The sequence below is a fragment of the Medicago truncatula genome, chromosome 1 (genome assembly GCF_003473485.1).
Source record: "Medicago truncatula cultivar Jemalong A17 chromosome 1, MtrunA17r5.0-ANR, whole genome shotgun sequence".
Taxonomy (NCBI): domain Eukaryota; kingdom Viridiplantae; phylum Streptophyta; class Magnoliopsida; order Fabales; family Fabaceae; genus Medicago; species Medicago truncatula.
Window position 1 is genome coordinate 35,968,235 of NC_053042.1, and position 27,838 is coordinate 35,996,072.

General features: G+C 35.1%; 4 protein-coding genes across 5 annotated transcripts; 2 read left to right on the forward strand and 2 right to left on the reverse strand.

Annotated features, from left to right (window-relative positions):
- Positions 1–2,489: 2,489 nt before the first annotated feature.
- On the forward strand, positions 2,490–5,362 carry LOC11433283 (RAN GTPase-activating protein 1). The gene is made up of 2 exons (XM_024780229.2): positions 2,490–2,838; positions 3,430–5,362. Exon 2 carries the CDS (start codon positions 3,441–3,443, stop codon positions 5,040–5,042), a length of 1,602 nt encoding a protein of 533 aa, XP_024635997.1. The 5' UTR covers positions 2,490–2,838; positions 3,430–3,440; the 3' UTR covers positions 5,043–5,362.
- Positions 5,363–6,221: 859 nt separating this feature from the next.
- Positions 6,222–8,618, reverse strand: LOC11429745 (chloroplast stem-loop binding protein of 41 kDa a, chloroplastic). Its single transcript, XM_003590601.4, has 6 exons — positions 8,156–8,618; positions 7,879–8,000; positions 7,478–7,580; positions 7,252–7,390; positions 6,849–7,126; positions 6,222–6,498 (listed from the first exon to the last, which is right to left on the reverse strand). Exons 1-6 carry the CDS (start codon positions 8,534–8,536, stop codon positions 6,316–6,318), a joined length of 1,206 nt encoding a protein of 401 aa, XP_003590649.1. The 5' UTR covers positions 8,537–8,618; the 3' UTR covers positions 6,222–6,315.
- Positions 8,619–10,315: 1,697 nt separating this feature from the next.
- Positions 10,316–16,006, forward strand: LOC11420805 (probable transmembrane GTPase FZO-like, chloroplastic). The gene is made up of 10 exons (XM_003590603.4): positions 10,316–11,447; positions 11,569–11,637; positions 12,214–12,408; positions 12,518–12,649; positions 12,757–12,843; positions 13,077–13,517; positions 13,613–13,777; positions 14,012–14,242; positions 15,151–15,266; positions 15,493–16,006. Exons 1-10 carry the CDS (start codon positions 10,422–10,424, stop codon positions 15,773–15,775), a joined length of 2,745 nt encoding a protein of 914 aa, XP_003590651.1. The 5' UTR covers positions 10,316–10,421; the 3' UTR covers positions 15,776–16,006.
- A 2,921-nt stretch (positions 16,007–18,927) lies between these two features.
- LOC11425064 (mitochondrial Rho GTPase 2) lies at positions 18,928–27,400 on the reverse strand. 2 transcript variants are annotated; one of them, XM_003590604.4, is made up of 14 exons: positions 27,026–27,397; positions 26,630–26,762; positions 26,227–26,376; positions 24,690–24,866; positions 24,327–24,578; positions 23,392–23,460; positions 23,204–23,259; positions 21,967–22,048; positions 20,741–20,952; positions 20,523–20,592; positions 20,204–20,316; positions 19,587–19,737; positions 19,275–19,458; positions 18,928–19,154 (listed from the first exon to the last, which is right to left on the reverse strand). In XM_003590604.4, exons 1-14 carry the CDS (start codon positions 27,229–27,231, stop codon positions 19,087–19,089), a joined length of 1,923 nt encoding a protein of 640 aa, XP_003590652.1. In that variant the 5' UTR covers positions 27,232–27,397; the 3' UTR covers positions 18,928–19,086. The 2 variants fall into 2 exon arrangements, 1 of the variants encoding a protein (XP_003590652.1); XR_005643227.1 differs by lacking the exon at positions 18,928–19,154 and having other exon boundaries at positions 19,316–19,458; positions 19,587–19,732; positions 27,026–27,400.
- Between the last annotated feature and the right edge of the window lie 438 nt (positions 27,401–27,838).

A 27,838-nucleotide genomic window follows, 5' to 3' on the forward strand; every position in this document is an offset into this window, starting at 1 on the left:
GAGCTGTCAAAATGGGGCGGGCCGTATGGGCCGGCCCGAAATCCCGAATAAAACGCAGGGCCTGGGCCGAAAAATTGGAGCCCGAATTTTTCTAGGGCTTTTTAGCCCGGTCCGTAAAAGCCCGTAACCCGTTCGGGCCTCGGGCAGCCCGCCAAAAATTCAAGTGGGTTACTTTTTATTATTTTTTTGTTGGTCTGTGTATGTTACATGGTGACTGCAAGCATTTTCAATTCGATTGTTTGTAGTCTGTGGAACAAGCATTTTCACAAGACAAAAGGTGATCAAAGCATAATGTAGGAATTTCATTTCAGATATATTGGTAAAAGTAGTTTCTACATTTATTTGTTTTCTGAAATGCATCATGCTGCTCTTATATTAAGGAAATGGTGTATTTTCATGACAAAACGAAAATTACAACATTACTTTTGTTGCTTAGACGGACAAGCACTTTGCTTAGAATGGGTTTTCATTCTAGGCAGTGAACAAAGGTCCATTTTACTTCAAAATGAGAGTCTGATCGCCCTTGCTTTTTAAAAAAAAAAACTAAAAAAATGTTATTATGTTCAGAATGAAATAAAAGAAAGAAAAAAAAAACGGGCTTGGGCTGGCCCGTTAGCCCGTAAAGGGCCGGGCTCGGGTTCTACTTTTCCAGTCCATATTCAAACTGGACTTTTTAGCCCGACCCTTAAAAGCCCTTGACCCGGTCGGGCCGGGCTTAAACGGGCCGGGGCGCCCGTTTTGACAGCTCTACTTAATCCCTTACAAAACAAAAAAAATAGCAGGCCTGATGCAAAACAAACACAAAGCCAGATGTTGTCAGCACCCTATCAGCCCAGAAACACACCACAACAGCAACAAAACAACAACAAAAACCGCTACAAAACAAAACAGTAGCAACCTCCATTACTCCTCCCCTTCCTACCGACGATGGATACAATCTATAGGGTTCCAACACCAAGCGTAAAAATAACCATCAAATCTATCAAAAACACCCTTGTATTTGAAAACCACATCAACAACGAACTCATAGAAGAAAACCCTCAAAAAACATAACCACGACCAACCACCACAAGCATCACCACAAAAACCACCACGAGCACCACGAAAAACCACCACAAGCACCTCCACAAAAGACTCAGTATCATCACCACCGCGGAAACCACCACGAAGCACCATAAACCAACACAGCCAAAAATCCATCTAAACCATAACATATCATATGCCTCACAACTTTTATGACCGACCTATCACCACCTACGTTGCGAGCAAACAGAACCTTCACCCACCGTCAAGAGAGAAAACGGATCTGGTATCAACCACCACATACCAAAAGACAAACTCAAGCAATCAGTGTTGAACGGCCAGAGAAACAGAGCCGTAACACAATTCACAACTCCACCAGAGGTCCACCGTCAAAATTGCAGTTTAGGACCATCGACAGATCTGGAGGTAGGTGGTGCGGAGGGCTCAAGCCGCTCGTCGCACCACCATAAACGGACTCTACATCTCAAGAATATATATTGAATTTTTGGGCGGCGGCAGTAAGTTTTGTGTAGAGAGAGGGCAGAGAAAAAAGAAGCTAGGGTTTTGAAAAAAAGTTTAAAAATATTTTTTAAATCATGTTGTGTATTTTAAAGTATGCCACTGTAAATTATAACATTTTAATAAATTGAGTTGAATATGATAAAAAATGGATAAATACAATTCATATTTTATAATTCAAAAACGTCAAATACCATTCTTTTAGGATATGCAAGGGAAAATGTTTTGAAATTTTAAAGATTTGGTTTGAATATTCAAGCCAAAATTTTTGTTTGAAACCAAAAAGTTTTGAAAACAAATATCCAATTTAAATATTCAAACAAACCTTATAAAAAGCAAAACTTTAGGAAAAATTTAAAAACTTGCTCTTTCTTTTGGGATCTTTGGTCAATTTAGAAGATACGTGTTTTTTGAAAAAAAAAATCTTTATATTTGTTAAACTAAAAGGATATTTTTGGTAAATAATTTGTTTTGAGTGGATTAATGGGGTATGAAGTTAAATTTTCATAATTCAGTTTTTAACATTTCTTTTGAGGCCCATTTATACACATGATAGTTATATACCAGATGTGTTTTATTTTTTTCTTTCTGCCAAACACGCGTATAGGAGATAACTTCCAAAATAAACATACATCTAGTATTTTTTTTTTACAAAAAAAATCCTAGTAGATTACAATCAAATGTGTATTCCTTCATAAAAAAAAAAAACAATCGGATGTATATTTCTTTTAAAAAGAACCGAATGTGTGTATTTAGGGATTCTAAGAGATATAGGGGGAAAGAGAAATGTTTTTCAGCATTTGTCAGCATAATAAGCTAGTCCAGTCAAAGATTTTCCAAAGCCCAAGTATAGGCCCAAATAAAACCACAATTAGGGTTTGTGACGTCATGCATGAAGAAATTCAGATGTATACAGGCTAAAACCATCATTTTGTCGGAATCGGAAAATCTACGCTTTGGGATTTCGATTTCAATTTCAATGGTGGCGTTTAAAAAAAGCTGGATTCGATTGAGATTTTGATTTTGATCCATCCATCACATTTTTTTCATTTTCAATCATTTCCCTCCAGTTTTTCCACGCACGCTTTACCCTATCCAAATATCTTTATCATATTTTTCAATTTTCAAACATTAAAATCATTAAATTTAATTTTTATTTTTATTTTTCCCCGCTCCAGCATAAAAAGGCTCCAACTAATTTTAATCATCATTTCAAAAATCTTCTTTTTCGTTTTCTCTCTGCTGCTACTGCACTTTATCTTTTCTAGGGTTTCTGCGTTCTCATTTCTCACTCAGGTACTAGATCTATTCCCCTCTTTTCTTTCTCTTCTCTGCTTGTTATCGATAAGATTCAGATTCCTTTTTAATATGAGATTCGATTCCTTTTCTCCTGTTCAAATTTCTGAATTTTCAAGTCTGTAACGGAGTCCGTAACGGCGATTTCCTGTGATTTTTGTTCTCGGCGTGAAAAGATCCAAAAACGGTCACGGTGGCTGCTGATACCGTTTTGTAACGGCCGCAATCCCGGCACCGGTCCTTTTTTTGAAACCTTGGTAGTTATTGATTTGTACAAATTAATTTTTTTAGGGTTTATTTAAAAGTTGTAGTCATTTTCATTTTTGAAAACTTCGTATTCGGTCCCAAGGAATGATTAATCCGTGGGGTTACTGAAATATGTAGTCATTATAACTCTAGTGCTGTTAAAATACATCACTATGTATGCATATTGTGGTTCTTTGGTTTTGATTTTATACTGTAGTTATTATTGAAGAAGAAAGCAAATTAATGAATTTTAGATAGTAGTTTTATGTCTTCTGTTGTTTTATAGGCACTAGTGAAGATTATGATTCAGAAAACTTTTAAATTTGTTGCTATACTTGTTTCTAGGTTCTGTTGATATGGATTCTACCGTACCGTCGTACCAACACCGAACACTTTCAATCAAGTTGTGGCCTCCAAGTCAGAGTACTAGGTCGATGTTGGTTGGACGGATGGTCAGGAACTTGACGACTCCGTCCATTTTCTCTAGAAAGTATGGACTTCTTAACAAAGATGAGGCTGAGAAGGATGCAAAGGAAATTGAGGATGCAGCTTTTGTGACTGCGACCCAACACTTTGAAAAGGAGCCCGATGGTGATGGGAGTTCTGCTGTGCAAATTTATGCCAAGGAATCGAGTAAGCTTATGTTGGAGGTTTTGAAAAGAGGACCAAGAGGGAAGGAGGAGAATGGGGAGTTGATATCTGAAAAGGGTGATGCTGCTGTTGAAACTGTTTTTGACATTTCTGGGGGTCGCAGAGCTTTCATTGATGGGGAGGAAGCTTCAGAGCTTCTAAAACCATTGATGGGACCAAACTCTTTTACAAATATATGTTTCAGTAATAGAAGTTTTGGTTTGGATGCTGCTCATGTCGTTGAACCCATGCTAATATCAATTAAAGATCAACTGAAAGAGGTAGATCTGTCAGATTTTATTGCTGGGAGACCAGAAGCAGAAGCTATTGAAGTGATGAATATATTTTCTTCTGCACTAGAAGGAGCTGTGTTGAGACATCTTAACCTGTCAAATAATGCCATGGGCGAAAAGGGGGTTAGAGCATTCCGGGCACTCCTTAAATCACAAAATGACTTGGAGGAGCTTTATTTGATGAATGATGGTATATCAGAGGAAGCTGCAAAAGCAGTTGCTGAATTGATCCCTTCCACTGAGAAGCTTAAGGTTCTTCATTTCCATAATAACATGACTGGAGATGAAGGAGCATTTGCAATAGCTGATGTTATGAAACGTTCCCCAGCTTTGGAAGATTTTCGGTGTTCATCTACCAGAGTAGGCGCTGAAGGTGGTGTTGCTCTTGCTGAAGCGCTTGGGGCTTGCACGCATTTGAAGAAGCTTGATTTGCGTGACAACATGTTTGGTGTGGAAGCTGGAGTTGCTCTAAGTAAAGTTATACCTGTATTTGCTGATCTTACAGAGATATACCTCAGTTATTTGAACTTAGAGGACGATGGTGCAGAAGCCCTTGCTAATGCTTTGAAGGAATCTGCACCGTCACTGGAAATTTTGGATATGGCTGGGAATGACATTACTGCTAAAACTGCTGTTTCTGTAGCTGAATGTATATCATCAAAGCAGTTCCTCACCAAGTTAAATTTATCCGAGAATGAATTGAAAGATGAAGGTGCAGGTTTAATCAGTAAGGCGCTGGAAGGTCTTGGCCAATTAAGTGAAGTTGATCTGAGTACAAATTTGATCACATGGTCAGGAGCCAAACTGTTGGCAGAAGCTGTTGTCCAGAAACCTGGATTTAAGTTGCTGAATGTTAATGCTAACTTCATTTCTGATGAAGGGATTGACGAGTTAAAGGACATATTTAAAAACTCACCTGACATTCTGGGTCCTTTGGATGAGAATGATCCTGAAGGAGAGGACATTGATGAAGAGGCTGAAGAAAATTCCGATAATGATGAATTGGAGTCAAAACTGAAAGGCCTTGAGATTTAAGAAGATTCATAGGACTCTGTCATGCGATTGCTACTTCAGATTAATTTGTAGGCCAATTATGTTTGCAATAGACATACTTTTTTTATACTGAGCAGCTAGCATTTTAATCTTTGTATTTTAGATTTTCGATTCCATAACTTGGCTTATTGAAGTTTACCAGATATATGCTCTTAATATATCTGGCAAGACAAGAAATAGGCAAATGGTATGAATGGTAGAATTTTTTGGGCTTTATTGTGCCTTTTGCTGGCAATTTATTATCTTTGATTGCTGATTCGTGCTTAAATATTTGCAATTGATTCAATAAGCAGGTTATTACACTTGATTGCTGGTCGTGTTTGCAATTGATTCCATATGCAGATTATTACTGAAGGACTGCATCATACTTTTGATGTTGTGCATTGTAGGCTTAGTCTATAAACAACATAAACCAATTGCAAGCAAAGTAAATGTTGCTACAGGGATGAGATTTTATTCAAAATCTACTGTCACGGCCTTGATATATACTTTTTGTCCAAATCTTTGTAGTCTAATTTGTATTCGTTTCTGTTTGTGTTTTATTTTTTTTTAAATCAACCATGGTAGAGCGTTTGGTGAGCACTTGGATTGATTTTCATGATTAGGGATTGAAATGATATTTTTTATGAATTTGTTCCAAGGAAATTTCTCTCATGTTTATGTCATAAATGTAGTATTGGCCACAACTATCTTCTTGCAGTCAAAGTGGAATGATGATGTAACAGATTTTGTGCCAATTGCGGCAACTTGTGAAGTGCCATCTGCCTTGGTGGCATTATGAGTCGCACACCTGAGTTTATATGTTGAAATTTTGGTCATTTGCCATAAACTCTCATTCATTTGTCAACGTTGTTCCCTGTATTTTGTGAAGAAAAAAACATTGTTGCCCATATTATAATCACTGCATATTTTCAGATACTTTCTCTTCTGCAAAGTTTAGTCGACATTTTCGGATGCTATGGGATTTCACTAACGTTTGTATATAACTAATGCTCACTGCAACTACCTACTAAGCTGCTTATTGAAGATCAGTTTCTTATGTTATTATAGTGAAAATATATCTAGGACAGGATTTCTAAGTTTTTTAGTTGCGATGTCCTAATTGAGCTGTTCAAGTTGGAATCGTGTTATTTTGTTGTTCATGTTAACGAGAAAATAAGGAAGAAGTAAATTTATTAATGCATCTCATTTAAATCATGTAACAAGAAATCATACAAATCTTGTCTGATCATTTTACATTTTGGATATGAATGGATTAGACAGACACTGGAACTTTCAAGGCCTCTAATATCTTATCATCTAGCTCAAATTTGATTGGCTTCTTGTCTCTCCCAATCTTTATGTACTCCTCAAACCGTTCTTTTAGGTCCTCAGGTAGGTTTGTGGTTGAACTCCATCCCAATTTAGTTTTGGCTGCTCTAGGTTCAGCATAGAAGTGCTGCATCATACATAGTTCATAAACATTGTTAAGCAGTAGTAATAATTATGAGAATTGTATATTTTCAAATTTGACAAATGCCCATGATGCAGAGTTCCTTCAGTTGAGAGGTAACCGATGAATTTGTAAAAAATATTTTTGACATGAATACACTACTTAGTATGTGTAATTTGCTTTGTAAAACAGATTACAAAGCTGATCAGCAAGGCAGTATTTTCAATTTACTATGCTGTTCTGTTACGGTTCAAAACTTGTGGTTAACCAAGACAATCGATACTCTTTATTGGCATATTTGTGCATCATGCAATAAAATCGTATTGTAGATTAGAACATAGGATATTAGTAACTACCACATTACGGAAAGGGAAGGCTTTCTTTGCATCAATTCCAATAGCTTTTGGATCATAATGCACAATATTAACAGGGCGTCCTGCAGCTTGAGCGCATAGTTTAGCTATTCCATTTAGAGTCACCGCACGGTCACTCACACAGTTGAAAATGCTATGATTTGCAGCATCCGGGTTCTCAACAGCTAGAGTCAACATTGAAGACAAGTCTTTAACATGAGATATGTTAGTGAGTTGCAATCCTGAACCAGGAATTAGCACAGGTCTGTCCCGAACAATCCCTACAAATGGCAATATACATTTCTTTTAGAAGTTCTAAATTAGCATAAAAATTTCAGAGTAAAAAAAAGCTTCATATGGATTAGAGGTTTAAAATAAAGCTTGCTTTAAGAATTTTCCCACTTACTGTCAAAGAACCACTCCTCACAGTCTTTGTTGTTTCCAGACCCTGTCATATACTGAGGCCTGAATACTGCCCAACTGTCAAAAGTTTCTTCAATGTATTTCTCAACTCCAACATGACCAGCATCTGCTTTGACAGCATCCTGCTCCAGTGATTTTTATCTTTAGATTACAATAATTGTTATCAGCAAAATGGTTCTAGAAATACTGTATTAGAAACTTTTACATACCCCTTCAACATGGGGAGGTTCATCTGTCGTTTTGTAGATTCCAGCACTACTGATGAACAAGAATTGCTTAGCACCAGCACTCTTGGCCCAATCAATCACTGGCCTACAAGTTAAGATCAAGATTAGGATGTCTTTCTTAAAGACTGTACCTGGCTGCATATATTAGAATAGTTTCTGTTTCTTTAACAGAATAATAACTGTATTGCAATATGAAACATTGACACTTGTTTTAGTATCGAACACCGACACATATCGGACAACTAACAAGTCTGCGTAATATAAACAAATTGTACGTGTTGCACGCTGCTGCTCTTACATCTTAAAACCTGTTGAGTTAACATGAAGGCATACAATACAAGTTAATCATTGAACAAAAGCTAACAAGAATCAATACAACAAACCTCACAGACTCAAGATCCTTGCCATTGTTGTCCAAAACCACATCAAATGCTTCCCCTCCTACAACACTCCCTACATCTGCAGGATTTCCCCATACTGTACTGCCTCCAGCACTCACAATTTCCTGAATATTTTTCAAATTCAACAATAAATTAAACCTTGATGTAATAATGATGATCTGTAATTTCACAATATTGTTTCAATGCAAATAGCAGTGTACTGTAGTGAAAAGAAAAATTCTTTCGGAATGAGTTTGAGAATGAGATAAAGATCATTAACTGAGAATCTGTTAAAAGGAGGTTTCTTCATCTTATCTGAGCTTTCATCACCAACAGTGAGAATGGTGACAGAGTGTCCAGCACCAAGTAGCTCTTTTGCAAAGTAGAAGCCAATCACAGCATGTCCACCACTATTGGTATTTATGATTAGCACCTTCTTCTTCTCTGCAGCACTTGCACTGATGCTTAAAGTAGCATGATTAGCTAAACGTTTAGAAGTTAAAGAAGGGTGTGATAGAAAGGTAGAGGAGATTGAGAGAGAGGTGGATTGGAGTGAAGAAGAGAAAGAAAGGCGCAAAGTACAAGAATGTGAAAGTGGGAGGAGATTGGAAGAGGTTGAAGTGAAGAGCAAGGTAGGTGAAGAGGAAGCAAGCATGGCCATTGTTGCTAAAGAGTATGAGAACCAGCAGTTCCAGATAAAGCTAACCACTTATTTCCTTCCTTTCTCATTTCCAACAGTATGTATGGTTTATAAACGTTACAAAATGTATTGTTGATTCTTAAAAAAATAAATAAATGTATTGTTGATAAAAAAGAGTAAATTATTAATATTATTAACTTGAATTCTCTAAATAACGAGAGTTTAGCTGTTTGAGTAGAAACAAAACAAAACAAAAGAATCTGTTTTATTGTTTTATCAAATAGTTTTTTCGTTTAATCAAGAGTTTTGATGTTTTATAATTTGATAAAAAATATAATAAAAATTTTAAATTAGAAATATCACTCCACAAAACATATAAGTTCTAAATTATTTTGAATTAGAACACGGTAATGATAGGTTTAATTGCGAAAGGGTAAACTATGATGTTTAGTGTTTTTCTCATATTTTAATATGATAATTTTAGCAACTTAATATATAAACTATATGTTATGTTAATATTGGTATCACATTAAGTTATATGTCACACTTTTCTTTTATTTAAGGATTAAAAATCTATTTCGTGTTTATAACTCTAGTCTTACAACACATCCAACACAACATCTTTATTTTCGTGTTGATTCTTAACCGCTAACACCATGTTTCATAAAACATCGTTTGTCTGACCACTATCTTTTTTTTTTTCTTTTCACTTCAACACCTGAGGCTCTTCTCCATTTTAACCATCCAACTTGAATACGATGATTTACATTTGCTTTTATTTCTCTGTCATTTTGTACTATGAACCCAAAATATTTAAACTGTGTAACTTGTATGATATGATCTCCAATTTTCACCTCTAAGGTAGAACTACTTCACCTTTTGCTAAAATTACATTACATATACTATGTCATGCTTCTACTCATATGAAAGTCATACGCTTCTAAGACTTGTCTTTAGATCTCCAATATCCCATTCAATTTCTCCCACGATTATCCAATTAAGATTACAACATCTGCAAAGTGCATACAACTTGGTGCTAGCTGTGCGATGTGTTTCTTAAGCACATCAAAAACTAATGTAAAAATATAAGTGATTAGAGTTGACCTTTGGTCTAATCTTTGTTATAAAAAATTCAATGATAATGCCTCCAAAAGACAAATAATAAAATCCCCAAAGTAATTTAGACTTCATATTATCATATAAGAGAGATTGTTGATAAGACCTATTTAAAATCTTTTCTTAAAAAACTTTTATAAATAAAATATGAGATCATTTTCAGCAAAAAAGTCAAAAGACTTAAGAATTTTTATAAATAAGATTTATTTTGACAGAAAGAGCACATGTATTACTAGATGGGTGGGAATAGTAAAAGAAAAAAAAAGGGAAAAAGTAACTTATGCTCATTAATGACTCAAATATAATAATTTTTTATTAAAATGTGTGCATTGAATTTAATTTTTGAATTTGTAATAAATACTAAAATTTATAAAATTTGAGAGATCCTTAACATAGTACTCCATCCGTTTTTAAATATAAGTAAATTTTACCTTTTAAGTTTATTCAATTAATGATGTATTTAATCCATATTATAAATCACATGCATCATTAATTAAATTGAAGAATAGAAATGGAGGGACTATGGGGGGCAGAAGTTAACATGGAAAAAGAAGTAATGCACTAATCGTTACCTCTTTTTTAGGATACGCACTAATTGTGATTATGACATGAATTAATTAAATTTGCAGTTGACTGTGATTTTAATTGGGTCGCACATGCGGTCCTTGATATTCGAGCCAAAAGATTAGTCTAGATAACAACTCAGATTTCACTGACGGAGAGTCATCCAACCATCCATCCATATCTCCCTCCCTCCTCTTCCTTCTTTCTATCTTCAAATCAGTCATCCATGGTACCCTGTTCCATAACATCCCCTTCTTATTCCTCCCTCCTACTTCCTTCTTCACCCCTCCTTTTCATCCCTCACACCCCCTTCTCTCGCTATCCACACCTCCCTTTTCGTCGCACTCTCCATTCCTCTCCCATCACTTCCAATAATGCCTCTCGCCATTTCTTCCCTAAGACCCAAGCCCAAGCACAACCCAGAACACTCTTCCCCGGCGGTTACAAACGCCCCGAACTCAGAGTCCCCACTCTCATTCTCCAACTCAACTCCGACCAGATTCTTACACGTGGCGAATCCGCACTAGACTTGATCGATAAAGCGGTTTCCAAATCGGTTGGAATTGTCATTCTAACCAGTGATGATGAACAAAGTGGTGGTAAACTATATGAAGCTGCTTGTTTGTTGAAATCACTTATTCGTGATCGCGCATATTTGTTAGTTGCCGAGCGTGTTGATATTGCTGCTGCTGCTGTCACTAGTGGTGTTTTACTCTCCGATCAAGGTCTTCCTACTGTTGTTGCTAGGAATACAATGTTAGGTTCCAATAGCGAATTGGTGGTTCTTCCATTGGTGGCTAGATTTGTACAAACTGTAGATGCTGCTGTAAATGCATCGAAATCTGAAGGTGCTGATTTTCTTATATATGGCGGTGGTGGTGGTGATCTGGAACTTTTAAATCAGGAAATTGGTAATGTAGTTGACAATGTCAAGATACCGATTTTTGCTTCTTTTATGGGGAAAAACTTGTCATATGGTGAGGCTTCGAGTTTACTTGCTTCTGGTGCTAGTGGTTTTGTTACTAGTTTGGAAAGTTTTGGGTTGTTCGATGATGATTTCCAGAGAACACTGGATGATCGTCGTGATAAAATTGATGATGATAAATTAGTCAATGAGAGTAATGGTTTACAGAGTATAACAGAGGTTGTGGGTGGATTTGTTAAACTGGAGGATAGGGAGAAACGGTTAATAGAAATGGAGAGGTCGGTGTTGAATGAAGCAATTGAAGTTATAAAGAAAGCTGCACCTCTGGTGATCTTTTAACTAAAACAGTTGGTATTTGAAATGATATTTTATGTTTTTTTCATTATTATGTATTTTGACCAGTATATTGTTTACTTTTTGTTGAATTGGGATTGGTTTCAAATGACAGATGGAGGAAGTTTCGCTTCTTGATGATGCAGTTTCTCAGATTGATGAGCCGTTCTTATTGGTTATAGTGGTAATTGTGTGCTGAATCTCAACAAATTCTGGTTCCTGGGATAGACATTGGTATTAGCTCTAATTTCAAAAAGAAAATATTATGTTACTTCGTTTAGTTAAAACTAGTTAACAAATAGTAGGTGTTATTTATTGTGGACTTTTCTCATTGTTGCTGTTCACTGTTCTTATGCTATTAATTGATTACTTCCACGTATAAGCATTTACTAGAGTGTAGATTCATGCTATACTTACAGTGAGTAGTTGGCTTTCTGTCTGTACAAAATTCTGAAGCTATTTTTTTTATTTAACTACTCTGAACAATGCAATATGTTGGGTTAGTTGGGTCGCATGTTATTCCTATATTGTTATACTTATGGAAGAATTTGATTGCCGTAATAGCTGATAACACTCATCATAGGAACCTTCCAACTTTCACCTTAGGTTGAGTAGTTATCTGATTCACTACCTCCACAGTACTATTTATTAACTTTTCTGTCTCACAAAGCAATTGGGTGAGATGCAAATACAACTGGTTTTTATATAGATTTCATAAAAATGCTAAAAAAGAGCTGAATTTATTTGACTCTATTGCCAGGGGGAATTCAACTCTGGCAAATCTACTGTGATTAATGCGCTTCTTGGAGAAAGATATCTCAAAGACGGGGTTGTTCCAACAACGAATGAGATCACATTTTTACGATATAATGACCTAGATATTGAAAAACAACGCTGTGAAAGGTATCCAGATGGTCAATATATTTGCTACCTTCCTGCTCCAATTCTCAGAGAAGTAAGTTAATTAACTTTTAGTTTTCTCCTTATGTTTTGGTTCTCCCTAGGTTACAATTTCTTTTTGCAATTCGTGGCCTCAACAGTTTTCTTCGTCCTTCTGAAAACAGATGACAATTGTTGATACACCTGGAACTAATGTAATTCTTCAGAGACAACAACGTCTTACAGAGGAATTTGTGCCTCGTGCAGACTTACTTCTTTTTGTTATTTCAGCTGATCGCCCTTTAACTGGAAGTGAGGTATGATTAGTCCTTTTTATTAGTATGGGGCATACTCTCATGTTTACACTTGTATAGTGTACTTACCCACCCAGGGGTATGACATGTTGTTTTATGTTCTTTTTCAGGTTGCTTTTCTTCGTTATTCACAGCAATGGAAGAAGAAAGTGGTCTTTGTTTTGAACAAAGCTGACATATATCAGAATAATCATGAGGTATATTTATGTTTCATGATTTATATTGGGTATTACCGAAGCTTCTAGGATTGATCTAGTGGCGAGGGATTTGGGTAGTATGCATGAGGTCTTAGGTTCAAACTTCATTGCCTCCATTGTACACTAAACAAATATTGGGTATTACCCTAATGTTATTGTCTTTAGTTGTTCTTTTGTACTGATATAGGCATTTGCCAAGTAGTCTTACGCTATATATTCACTATTCAATGCAGCTTGAGGAAGCAATGTCCTTCATTAAGGACAACGTGAAGAGATTGTTGAATACGGAAGATGTGGTATTATATCCTGTGTCTGCTCGATCTGCTCTTGAAGCAAAACTTATGGCTACCTCTAGTTTTGGGAAACTCAATGAAGAATTGTCAGTCTCTGGTTCTCAGTATGGTCCCAATAGCTTTTACGAGCTTGAGAAATTTTTATATAGCTTTCTAGATGGGTCGACGATCGCAGGGATGGATAGAATGAGGCTTAAACTTGAAACGCCTGTTGGAATTGCAGACAGATTGATTTCTGCTTGTGAAACTCTTGTGACACAAGACTATCGATGTGCCAAGCAGGATTTGGCTGCAATAAACAATGTTGTCAACAGTGTAAATGATTTTGCATTGAATATGGAAAATGAGAGCCTTTCTTGGAGGAAACAAACTCTATCCATGGTATGTTACAAGAAGTTCTTAATTTTTGAAAGTCAGGACAATTTGTTTTCCTCTTAATTAGTATGTTCTTAAATTGCAATGGTATGCATTATCAGATTGAATCCACTAAATCACGTGTTGTGGAGCTTGTAGAAGCTACAATGCAATTGTCAAATCTTGATATTGTTGCATCATATGTTTTCAAAGGAGAGAAAAATGCGGCACCTGCCACCTCAAGAATTCAGAATGACATAATTGATCCTTCTGTGTCATCTGTTCAGGTTAGTGTTTGGCTGTTAACTATTGAGTCCAGATTGTACTGCAGTCATGTTTACTATTTTTATCAGAAAGAATAATGATTTATTTGACCATAAACTGGAATCCGCTTTTTCTTTGGATGTCCCCAAGATGGCTAGTACATCCAAATACTAATGCGAGATTAAATTGAAATAATGTAATAGTGTGAAGTTAGCCGCTTATGTTTTGCTTAAATGTTTTTGGTTGATTGGACACAGAAAATACTTGGAGATTACGAGAATTGGTTAAGCGCAAAAAATACCCAACAAGGGAGACTATACAAGGAATCTTTTGAGAAACGATGGTCCTCATTGATTCATGAAAATAGTCAGAAAAATTCTGAGACTTATGAGTTGCTAAAGAAAGGCGATCAAGCTGGCTATCAGGTGATTGAAAATTTCAGCAGCAGTGCAGTTTCAAAGTCATTTGAGCAAGAAGTTCGTGAGACGGTAAGTTTAGAATTCCTTGTAAACTCTTCTCATCTAGGCTTCAAGTTCTCTTTTAGTTCCTCAGAGAAGTTAAATTTTTCCGTCTCTTTAGTTCAATTGCAGAGTTTTTTCTCATGATTTGAAATCAAAGGCAAATTTGCTGATATGGATTTGTGCCATTGATATCAGCTAGGCCAAGTCACTTCAGTTGAACAACTAACTGATGGAATGGTATTATTGAATCAAATTGAAAACTAGTGTACATGAGAAATAATGCTATTGTGATTTGTGACCAAAACCAATTTTGTATAAAACTAGGGTCTATATGTGTGACAAACTTCCCGGAGATTATAAATGGAGGTTTTTGCAATTCTCGAAATATCCCAAAATGTAAAATAGCATAGAAACTGACTAAGCTGTAAACACTAGTTTGAAAGATGTCTAAGCTATTGCCTTAAGGTTAACATTCAGAATGATTTATGGTTATCTATGATGCTAGAGAGGTGCTGTTACAGCCTCAAAATTAGATGAATGATCAATAGGTTTGTTTAAAAGTTGAGAAATAACTGTAACCAGTGTGATTTATTCAGGTTGCTGCTTTCTCTTACAGTTTTATTGTAATTTGCATTACCACTTAATGTTGCCCTCATGTGTTCCCTATAATAACGTTTCTGGCACCACTGGGAGCTACATAACAAGTAAATGATGTCCTTTTTTCATCAACAATTAAGTTTTGTATTTGCTAAATCTCCTTGTTTAGTCTTTGTTGAACTTGATTACCCATATATGAATGAATTTTGTCCGAGTTTTCCTCGGCGGTAGTAAATATAATATTTTTTATTTGTTTTCTGTAATTAAGTTTTAGCATACCACCACCACCACTACCGTCACTAAACAAATCTGATATAAAATATCTTCCTTTTGTGTAGATTTTAGGGACTTTTGGTCAACTAGGAGTGGCTGGTTTTTCTGCTTCACTATTGACATCTGTACTGCAAACCACATTGGAGGATCTTCTTGCTCTTGGAATTTGTTCTGTTGGCGGGTAATGTATTATATTCATTGGAGCTCTTTTATAATTGCCCAGGTTGTATTTGACAATGCATGCATGCATGATTGCCCAGGCTGTATTTGAAAATGCATGCATACAAGTAAAATATGTTTCAGCTGCACTATCCTATAAGAGAGTAATGAAATAATATCTAGGCAATGTTGTTTGAAATGGTTGTTCATTTCCTGCTAATACCTGGGTCGATATTTGTTTTACTCAGGTATATAGCTATTTCGAATTTCCCATCTCGGAGGCGGCGTGTGATAGATAAGGTGAAAAGGAAAGCAGATACCTTGGCGAATGAACTTGAAGAAGCCATGAAGAGGGATTTGACGGAAGCTGTAGAAAATTTGGATACCTTTGTGAGAGTCATTGGCAAACCTTACCAAGATCAGGTGCAGAATAGGCTAAACAAGCTAGTTGAGATTCAAGAAGAAATTTCAAATATTGAAAAGAAACTTAGAACACTACAAATTGATATCCAAAATCTTCATGTGTCCTGAGTTCTTTGGGATATTTCATTCTGTTATTGATGCAACGGAGTCCATCCACTTTTAATTTGCTATGGTCTCTCTTTAAGCAAGAAGGCACTATTTTTGAATCAATTGATAAGATAATGTCCTTGAACCCTATTGCAGGAAATCATTAATCATATAACAGATGAGAATAGATAGATGTGTAACTTGATATATGCAATGGTATCAATAAGAAAAAATGTCACATCATTAGAAAAATCTAAGTATTTTGTTTGTAATAAATATAAATATAGCAAACATTATTTTGAAAGGTTAATTAAGTTTTTGGTCATAAATATTTCAAATTTTGTTTATAGTTCATCTAAAAAAATTCAGCAAGTTTTGGTTTCCCTGATGTTATCCGTCACAACTTTTAATTTGATTAAATAGGCAATTACCCCCTAAAATTGTAAGTTTCGTCAATTATCCCCTTGAAATTAACAAAACTTCAATCACCCCTCTGAAATTTCCAACGTTAATCAATTTATCCCCTCGCAAATACTCCCTGAAGTTTTGCACTTATGTGACTTAAAAATTTATAATATTTTTTTTTTAAAGACAAACAATTAATAGTTAAATATTAAAATTAACTATTAATTTTAGAATTTGGGAAAACTACATGCATATATACATCAAAATAGGCTTCAAAATGAGGAAAAATGTGTATTTTTTAAAGTGACAATAATGGGATGATTTGTGGATTAATTTCAAAGGTAAAGAAATATATGTCTAAGTGTTTGACATTTCTCAATAAGTGTTCCTCAATACATACCGATCACATATTTCATTTGCTGATGATTTGTGTCTTTTTTACATGAATATTACTTAATATGCTATATATGATATGTCGGTCTGATAGTATTGTGGTGTGAGCTAGATTGTAAACGATGAATGATTATCTCTGCCTGAAGCACAAACAAGAAGTTATAATGAAGTTTTCTATAAAGTGTGTAAACAGGAACAAATCATATGAAAATATTGGGGGTTGTGTAGTTTAAAAGGTTTGAGCAAATTGTTGAAGGAGTTGGAGAAGTTAAAAGACTAAGATGGTGAAGGAGAAAATATAAATTTAAAGCTGATTATTAATTTGTCTATAAACCCCTAAAAATAATAATTTGTCTATTAGAAATAACTATTATTGTCACTTTAAAAATACACATTTTTCCTTATTTTGATGTATATATGCATGCAGTTTTTCCAAACTCCAAAATTAATAGTTAGCTTTAATATTGAATCGTTAATTGTTTGTCTTTAAGAAAAAAATAATATATATTTTTAAGTTTGAGGGGCATTTTGCACATAAGTGCAAAACTTCAGGGGGATATTTGCAAAACGTCATGTTCACTAATAGAAAAATTTGACGGAGGTGGTAAATTGATTAACGTTGTGAAACTTCAGGGGGGTAATTGAAGTTTTGTTAATTTCAAGAGGTAATTGATGAAACTTACAATTTCAGAGGGAGTAATTACCTATTTACTCCTTTTAATTTCATTTTTAAATCAATTTATGGGTACCCTTCAATCTACCATAAATATTTAATTTTCATGAACAAAATATAGGAATTAGATATGAATTTTAGGTTCTAAATACTTAAAAATTCATTGTTAATTCATCCCTTCCTAAAAAGATATACATAATGTACTAAACAGAAAAGAAAAAAAGAAAAAAAATTCTACCAACAGTTGTGAAGCAAAATAATTGAGGGGCCAAAACTTGATAAAAACAGTTTAGAGGGACTAAAAATGAATTTGAGATTTTATAGGGACAAAAACTTGCTTATTTATCCTTATTTGAAATCATGATAGCACATCCTTATTACCCCTTAAACTAGTATCACAAGCTTAGTTCTTGTTGCTTAAAGTTAATCGTTGAACAAGTTTTTATCCCTACACATGCATGTATGTGTTTTTTTTTTTTGTGTCCAGTGTTCGAACCCTGAACCTTGCATATACTATGTATTGTCCTTATCAACTGAGCTAAGTTCACAGGGACACATGCATGTAGGTTTGATGCAATTATTAGGTCATCTTTTATTTGCACCAAACGAAACATGATGAATGTTTCTAGCGTTGCTATTGTTTTCCACTTATGTCCCGTCAGAATGTTGAGATGCCTGAATATGGGATGGCTGGATATTACATCTCTTCCTGATCATCTGTCATCATCCTTACTCGCTGTGTCGTCACTCGTCGTCACTTATCATTGTTCTTAACAACATTCACATTGTTGCCTTTGTCAAATTTTTGTCAGGTATACGTGGTTGTTGAATCAAGATTGAAAGATATATATTTCAAGCTTGATACGTTTTTTTATTTTGAAGATATTAAAAACTATATTAAAATATAAACCGTCCGATCTTGATCCAACGATTATGGATGTATGAAATGCGCAAGTCTGTTAAAATTTGATTGCAAGGAATTTGATTTCGTGTGCATTGGTCAGTACATTTTGGTACATATTTGAATGCACCTTTGTTGAATGTTGATCTTTACAAGTACATTAGTTATCAATGTTGAATTCTGGAAGACAAGTTTTTGTAGTTTTCAATTCATTAAAATTACTATCGTAGTTTATTTATTTTACTCAAATTTCACTGCTTTATACTAGCTGCTGTTAGTTTCAAAATGGCTATTAGTTGATTTTGTTGTCGTGTGATGAATTTTGATTTTTTTTTTTTTCATTCTTGGTTTGGTTTGTGTTATGAAGATGATGGAAGAAGATGAAAAAGGTAAAGCAAATTCTACATTTAGTTCCTTAAATATTTTATTTTTTTGTTTCATTTTAGTCCAATAACTGCCATGTCACACGTCAATTTTATTGACGGAGAGAAACAAATTGGTTGACGAAAGTAGCGATAAGGAACCAATGTAAGAAATGTCTAGAGAAATGCTAGGAACTCTCTTTCTAACTTATGTGAGTCTCATCACTATTTTGAATTATACGTTTCCCTATTTTTAAATATCTTTTGAGTAGGAATCAAACTTGGTACCAACGTACCGATCACTTGCACAAAACCTAGACGATAATCGTTTTAAAAGTGTCTTGTTTATTAAATGTTTTGTAAATAAATAAAACTGATCCAACTCAAACACTTTAGATTAAATTGAATCAAATCAAACTTGTTTTTATGGGAAAGAATCAAATCAAACTTAAATTTAAAATTATTATAATTGGATAAGAAAACAATAAAACCAATAAGATTGGGATTAAATTATTTAATTTCAAAACCGATCCTAATCTATCAACAAATTTGCAAATGGGAAATATTGGACATTAAGTCTACAAGTGTTGCTAATGTCCTAAGAAGAATTCCTATTCGCACGTGCACGACGAGCTGTAAAACCCGCTAGCGCCATAGCAGCCCCAGCTGTGAATTCAGGAAAGAAAGATATTTAAAAGTCTAACACAGAAAAATGGTATTATGCATATTTGTTTCGTAAGTTCCAAGCTATCAAATTCTGATGAGAGGTAGAAAAAGTAAACTCACCTAAGGCAAATATAAAAGTGTGAAGAAGCTGCTGGTGTTGCTTTCTTTTCCTCACAAACTCAGTTTCTGGAATACTCAAATGAGGGTGTTCTGCAGCATTGATAATCTTACTATACACGTTATTTGAATCATCTGATTTTATACTCAAGCGAATAGGAGCGTCTATTTTCAATTCCTGAGCAACCTACATTATAACGAAAAAATAGGAAATAAAGTGCTGAACTCGGAGGTATAACTATGAGCTGAAGACATTTTAGATTATTAAAAGAAACGATATGGTAATCAAATTATTATGAGCTGAAAATGCATTACCTTAACTGAATCTAGTACTGCCCTTGGGAATGGAGTTAAATCATCCTTAGCAGCGATGAGGAGACTAGGAAATCTGTGACCAGTTAGCTCTCCTTGGTTAACAACCTTCTCAAGCAAATCTATGGATCTTTTCCATGAATATCCATCTGAGCTGGAAAATAAGAAACAAAGATCTTAGGTGTAAATCCTGCACTCTTCTCCGTTTTCGGTATATAGTATTGTATGGGATGAAATTCATTGCATCATACTCTTCCAGAAAGGAACCATAAAAACGCAAGCCAAATTAAAACGATTCATAGGTCAGATTAACTAATTTAAGGGTTTAAGTATTTGCAAATAACTCAGTAAATTTTAGCCAAAATAAATAATTAACAAGCTCACAGGGAAACTCGACATGTAAGGTAGGCATGTTAAAGGATCATTAATGGTTTTAGAAGATCTGTCATTTATGTTTCCACCCAACCAATAAAAATATAAGCAGATACAGAAAATGTTATTCGTTGTGTTTCCAAACTACAAATAAAAGCGGTGGTTAAAGGGACACAAAAATGCAATACCACTTTCCTATAGCTAAACTTTAGCAAAGAATTACTTCATAAAATAATTTTGCACCACACCTGTCGTGTACAAATGCAGCTACATCACATGCAGCCAAACAATCCTTATTCGACAAAAAATTCGATACTTCATCCTCCGGAATTTCGCGCAGTATGAGAGTTTTCTTAGTTCCCTGTGTAGTAAACATCAGGATTGTTAGTATATAAATGCATCTTGTACAAATTTAATATCTACTACATCTATAGAACTTTAACTATTAGTTATCAGCTATAAGGTATATTAGATTTGGGGGGGGGGGGGAAACAGGAGAGGACAGTATCATTTTTCAGAATAATTTAAATGGTAATAATAGTTTCTCATTATAAAACTCGTCCTTACCGCTATTAATTCAATGATGTTTGCTGCATACCTCTCAACAGTTGTCGGGGTATAGTCATTTGAGAAAGGCCTGTGAAATTGACAGAGTAAATTAACTATTGCTTTGAAGGAAACAAACATAAACAGTATAAGCCTATTACATTTCACATGCTGATAAATTAAAAGATAATGAAACAAGCTCGGGCGCATTGATTATGAGGATTGGTTTAGGAGCACACCTTCCCAATAATGCACGCAACAAAGCAGATTTCCCGGCAGTTTTAGAACCAAAAACATAGCATTGGAACACATTTCTTTCTGTTTTTTGGTTCTTGCGATCTTCTGATCTTCTACTGGTGAGGCGGAGTGCTGCAGAAGGATTATCTCTATATCCGATGCAAATCAAATTGGCCAAGCTATACCTTGGATCCAGTAATGTCATAAGAGCCCACTACACCATAAAGAACATTTTGATAATAAACTCAATTACCAACTGAATGTAAAGGGAGATGAATGGTAATAAAAACAAAATCATTTTCAATCTATCTACAATACAAGAACAAACGAAACAGAGTTATGCTACTAGAGTAAATAGTAATCCATCCCATTCAAAAGATGCAGCAAAGAGAGAAAATGATAATTGAATGAAAGGGAGGGAGGTACTCCCACCAGCAAACCACAAAGTAATCATTTCTTCACGGGAAAAGATGCCATGACACAACACTTGTAAAGTTATGGATAGTTATCCAGATTACCGAAAAACTGGAATTCTATAAATTAAATGAAAGTAACACCAATGAGTAAATTCCTTTGATATTTCTTCCAAGAAATTAGATGCAGAAACTACCTCGAAATAGCTAAATTTGAGGGATTATGATAATAAGAACCAGAGAAGACACAACATGCCTTTGTCTCATCGGTGTTCCTTCCACAATCCCTGAGAAATAGCTAAATTCATAATCCCTGAGAAATTTAGATATAAACTTGTGTCTTTCCTGGTTCTTATTATCATAATCCCTGAGAAATTTTCTCCCCGAACTGGATAAATTATCACATGGAACCTACTTCAACCTCACTCTCTAGTCTACTATTGTAGCAAGAGATAACCATTGTAGACAATATAAACAATAATAATACATAGAACAACAACAACCAAGCCTTATCCCACCAAGTGGGGTCGGCTACATCGATCAAATGACGCCAGTGTTCTATCATAAACCAGATTTGGATCCAACTCATTGACCTCTAAATCCTTTCTGATGGTTTCTCTAATCCTGCCAAGGCCGGTCTCAAGCCCGGGTAAAAGGAGAGGGTTGTGTTAGGCCTCGACAGCCAACGTAAAACTTTGTCGAATCTCTATGACATGGACCAGATAATAATACATAAAATCAGGAAATATAAAATATATTCAAAAAATTATCCAATGACAGGTTTAAGAATAAAACAAAAAGTAATAGATAATCACCCGAGAAAGAAATCCCTTCAGAGATATATAACCCATGTCAGTTGTCTCAGCTGCGTCCATATATGGCGCATCCTTCCACGGACTAAAATGAAAAAAAGTAGAAAATCTGAGATGTACAACTTCAGGTGGAGAAACCAAGACTGCTATAGGATTATTTCAACATGCGTTAGTAAGCATCCAATTAATAGAGGAACTTGATTGGCTCTAAAATAAACTTGAGGAATATAGTACTAATATTTCAAGCTGTGCTAAGTGTTAACCGTCATCTAGGATGTAGAAGGAAAGTAGTAAAAGTGGATTATGGTTAGGTTACATATTAATTAGAAAAGTTATGGTGCCACATCTCTTCTGTGACATCAGTAATTATCAAGGGAAATGGTACATGCCAAGAAACAAAAACACACATAAACACTTGCACATAATCACAAACTCACATATTGGTTACAAGGAGTCACAACCAAAACGAGTAAGCAGCACATCACATTTTTGGAGGTTCAGATTTCTCAAGTAACTGAAATGATTCATTCCCCCAAAATAAAAGAGATGTCAGGCAGTTATAATAACTTTGCTACGAACTGCTACAACATACCACAATCAATAAAAAAAAGACACCTACATTTTAGAAGCCCACAGGACAGGATTAAATGAAAAAATAAACCCTTCATAAATTAAGTTGATGAACTAAATACCAAACCTAATACGCTCCCATCATAGTTATATAAGCATTATCAAGATGTCATGAACAGAAACAATTCAACAATTATTTAAGAACTCAATTGTATCACTAGACATAACATGAACTGCCTCTACCCTATCAAACCACTTCTACTAGAGATTAAGTTAAGATATTTGCTCCTTTCCATTTCCTCTACTATAGTTAAGTAAATTCCTAACATATTTGATAATGATAACTATTGTTGGTCACCTACTTTTATTCTCCTTCCTCACTAAAAGGGCAACTTGGTGCCGTTAAGGTAGGGTCAGACTCTTTCTCCTGCCTAACTAAGTCTGCATATTCTTTTGTCACCTTCGATCCTCTCAATATGTATTGGGTTTTAAATCTGGAAATTTTCTAAAAGCTCTCCTCTTGCTACTGAAGCAATATATCAAGCTTGTGGAGGCAATTCACAAATTCTAGACTACGCCGTCAATTGTGAGAAAGGATAAGCTAATGGCATGGATTAGATATGAATTCGGGGAAAACTTTTTTTCAGTGTCCACTGAAGATAAGGTTCACCTTTCTGGAGCAGCATCAAATAGCTTATCAACTTCTGCAGGTCGTAGTAATTGATCCTAGAAAAGCATCATTTTTCCAGAGAGAAAGTCAGCAAGTATATCAATATTATACATATAAAGCCACCTAAGGTGGGATGTTCAAAGAGCATAGCAGTGTTCAAGATAATCCAAAAAACAATTATTACATACCTTATCCGTATCTACCAATCTAAAAACACCCTTCAGAAACTCTATGGCTGCACCACTCAGCTCCACACTCTGCAAAATGATTTTAAACAATGTAAAGTTTTACATATTATTTGCTAGTTAAATAGGAATGGTAAAACACCTTTGGAACTTGCCAAGGCTTGATGGCCAAAAGCAATACTATGTCTCACGATTCTATGAAGTTTATCATTTGATTGAACAGCATGCATCATAAAACAGTACCGTCAGATGCTTAGATCCTCTCTTCAAGTAAACAAATAAACAATGACAACAGGGCATAATATGTCAAGTACCGGCGGTAAACTAATTCTACTATGTCTCACGATTCTATGAAGTTTATCATTTGATTGAACAGCATGCATCATAAAACAGTACCATCAGATGCTTAGATCCTCTCTTCAAGTAAACAAATAAACAATGACAACAGGGCATAATATGTCAAGTACCGGCGGTAAACTAATTCTACTGTCATATTTGTAAACTAAGACAATGACAACAAGGCATAATATGTCAAGTACTGGCGGTAAACTAATTCTACTGTCATATTTGTAAACTAAATGAATGCTAAAGTAAAAGAAAATTTCTAGAATTTGGACGACGAGTAATCATGCAACACATAAAACAAAAGCAACTTTTTCTGGAACAACTATAATATCTAGATTTCTCATAATCTTTAATCATTAATACTGAGAAAACATAGGATTAGTAGTTAATTACCAACATTACTAGTACAGCCCATATTTAACATTTAAGTTTTCCTAGTTCAGCTGGAAGAGAAAAAAAATTCCCTATGGTTCGTAAGTACTGAAACTTACAACAATTAAATGACTAAGCCAGTACTCTAATCTTCCAACTAAACCAAACAGGAAGACAAAAATGGAGCTTCATAATAGCCAAAACCAAAAAGTAAGTATGACCTGATCAGAAGCCTTCTTTGATGGAACTGGAAGAAAATCATCCCGCAGTTTTAAATCGTTACCATATCCAAACTTTCTTAGAACTGCCCAGAATGTCTCTGTTCGCCCTTTCTTTAGAAACATATTATGGATTTCAATGAAGCCAGGAAAAGTAAGACCAAGAGAATTGACTCCTTCAGGAACATTCCGCAGTACCATTGTTTTTAATTGAGTTATGTCAGGCTGCTGCAATGATGCACCGAAGCTTCTAATCTGTTAAATATGCAAATTTTCATAAACAAAAGGGATAAAACAAACTAAATAAATATTCAAAGCATGTGAAACTCAAAAGGTGAGGGGGAGGTAACCAAGTCTATCAAAAACCTGAAACTCGTTTACTTCATGATCAGTGAGGGTGCCATCCATGTTGTAATCAAAAAGATTAAATATTCTTCTCAGTGCCCTTACACACCGATCTGTTAAAGCATTTGTATCATAATCGAACAAAGGATCCACCGGATGAAGTGCCGCTTTTTGTGCAAAATAAAAAACTTCGGGAACCTATAAATAACCAAAATTAATGATTATATATACTGCATATGGGATTTACAAACTAAAGAAACAAATATTAACTCTAATATCATCACGAAGATATCCTTATCAAGGTTTTAAAAAGACGATCCAAAGGTTTTAATGTCTCTGCGACCGCATTGCGATTGCAATTGCAGCCTATTTGATCATAATTTTCCACAACATCAAAGATCTCAACGAAACTGCAACCACAATTTTAAACCTCCTCACATACCTTAAAGGCTAAAACAAATAAACTATACCACTGCAAACATGCAGAAATTTTAGGACTATTGCAACAAAGGGCGCTGTAAGCAAACCACAGGATTGATTTGAGTGACCTTACAACAACAAAAACTAAGCCTTTTCCCACTAAGTGGGGTCGGCTACATGGATCAAATGACTGCCGTAGTGTTCTATCAAAAACCATATTTGAATCCAACTCATTGACCTCTAAATCTTTTCTAATGGTTTTCTTAGGTCTTCCTCTACCTCTTTTAACCTGACTCTCCTCCATTTGATCTACTCTTCTTACAACGGCATCTACGGGTCTCCTCTCTGCATGTCCAAACCATCTAAGCCTATTTTCTACCAACTTTTCTACTATAGGTGCTACCCCCACTCTCTCTCTAATGGTGTCATTCCTAATCCTACCCTGTCTAGTCTTACCACTCATCCAGCGCAACATCCTCATCTCCGCTACACATACTTTACTCTCGTGTTGACTCTTAACCGCCCAACACTCTGTACCATACAACATTGTCGGTCTGACTGTTGTCTGATAGAACTTTCCTTTCAGCTTAAGTGGTACTTTCTTATCGCATAGAACACCTGAGGCTCTTCTCCATTTCAACCACCCAGCTTGAATACGATGATTTACATTTGCCTCTATTTCTCCGTCATTTTGTACTATGGACCCAAGATATTTAAATTGTGCAACTTGGGGTATGATATGATCTCCAACTTTCACCTCCAAGGTAGACCCACTTCTCCTTTTGCTGAAGTTACATTCCATATACTCCGTCTTGCTTCTACTCAGGCGGAAACCATACGCTTCTGAGGCTTGCCTCCAGGTCTCTAGCCTCCCATTTAACTCCTCCCTCGACTCACCAAGCAAGATTACATCATTTGCAAAAAGCATACATCTCGGTGCTAACTCTTGGATGTGTTCTGTCAGTACATCCAAAACTAAAGTAAAAAGATAAGGACCTTAAAGAAAACAAACTACCCTTAAATTTTGATGTTGTTTACTAATTCAGCACTTAGCTAACAATAACAATTTAAACTTAATTTGAAGGGTAAATGATAGATTAGCGTGAACAAGTAAGAAAAATGAGACAAAACAGTATACCTGATAAAGTGTAGCTGCAGAGCACTCAATACAAGTAACAACTTCTCTGAACTGGTTCATGATACCTGTGGTAAGACTCTCTAAGCTAACTTGCCTACTTTCATCGCGAAGATCAAGCTTACAACCAACCACAAGCACAGGTGCCTTCACCTGTATATATCATGAAAAATACAAAAATATTATTACTATACCACCTCTCATTTTTCTCGTCCATGAGTGATCAGCTCAGTGATCAAAGTATTCAAATCCACTCAGAATGGTTGTAAAATGGTAATCAGTGCCACTTTCACTAACAATGATTTCCCTCAACCCCAGTTAAAAAAAAAAAAGGAAACTTCATTTTCTACATAATCTCCCACCCGTATTGAAAATGACAGCAAAAGAAGCAAAACCAATCACCAACCTCAAGCTTCTGCAGTTGAGGCAGCCAGTGAGTACTCACACGCTCAAAACTCATTGTATTATCACAAGCATAAGTTACAATCACCGAATCAGCACGCTTCAATTCTTCAACAACCTTGCCTTGTTCTCCCACACTATAAACAAAATCAAACCACATTTTTTTTACTATCGGCCCAGAATTGAACACATACTCAAATAAACACAAAAAGTATCATCACAGTTAAACTACTAGGTTATACCAGCAAGACAAAAACAAACCACAATTCATATACACATTTTAAATTAAGAAAAAAAACTAGGGTTTGTATTTGAGTAACAAATTAAGTATTAACCAATAGTAAGAAAAAGTTTTTAATTTAAATTTAATTATCTTTTTCATGAGGTAATGATGATGGACCTTGAAGGAGTGTCAATGAGGATGAGAGGAACAGAATCAGTGAATGAATTGGAAGGCAAGTGAGTGGGACGAAGCAATGGAGGAACGGTGGCGGGGAAAGAATCAGAAGCCATGGCGGAAATGAGGGTGGTTTTGCCGGCGGATTTGTCACCAACAATGACGATTCTAACTTCCTTGAGAATTGTGGTGTTGCAGTTATTCGCCATTGGAATTGGAATTGAGAAAACGAGAGAAGAAGGGTTTTGTGTGATTTTGATTCTATGATGATGATGATTGTGGTTTTGTTTTATATGCGTATCTAGAAATGGACATGCGTGCGAGGGACATGGATATTGATTGTATGAAGAATGTATCGTTAGATTTTATGTTAGAATTTAATTCTAGAAGTCCAACATAAAACTAGAAAAACATTAGTCAACAAGAAATAATTCTTTGTATTTATCCAATGAACCAATCTTTAAAAGGAAAAATATAACTAGAATTTGTTCAAAGAAAAAAAATTAGAAAGAGTTTAATCACTAATGCATTTCCTTTTCTTTTTTCTTTCTCATAGTTCCTAGTATTTCAATTTGAGACACTATTGAATATTTAGTGAATGGGTTAATCTGTCCATGAATTTGTATAAACCGATCAATTTTATCCTTGAATTTTTTGAAATAGCTTATAGATCTCTGAATTTTACAAACGTCAGATCCCTCCGTCAAATCTTGTTGCTAGGGAGAATGGCATGTGATGCTGACTGATGAGTTGTATAGTTCACGTGTACAAGGACCGAATTGAAAGAAAACGTTTCATTTTTCACTTTTTATTTTT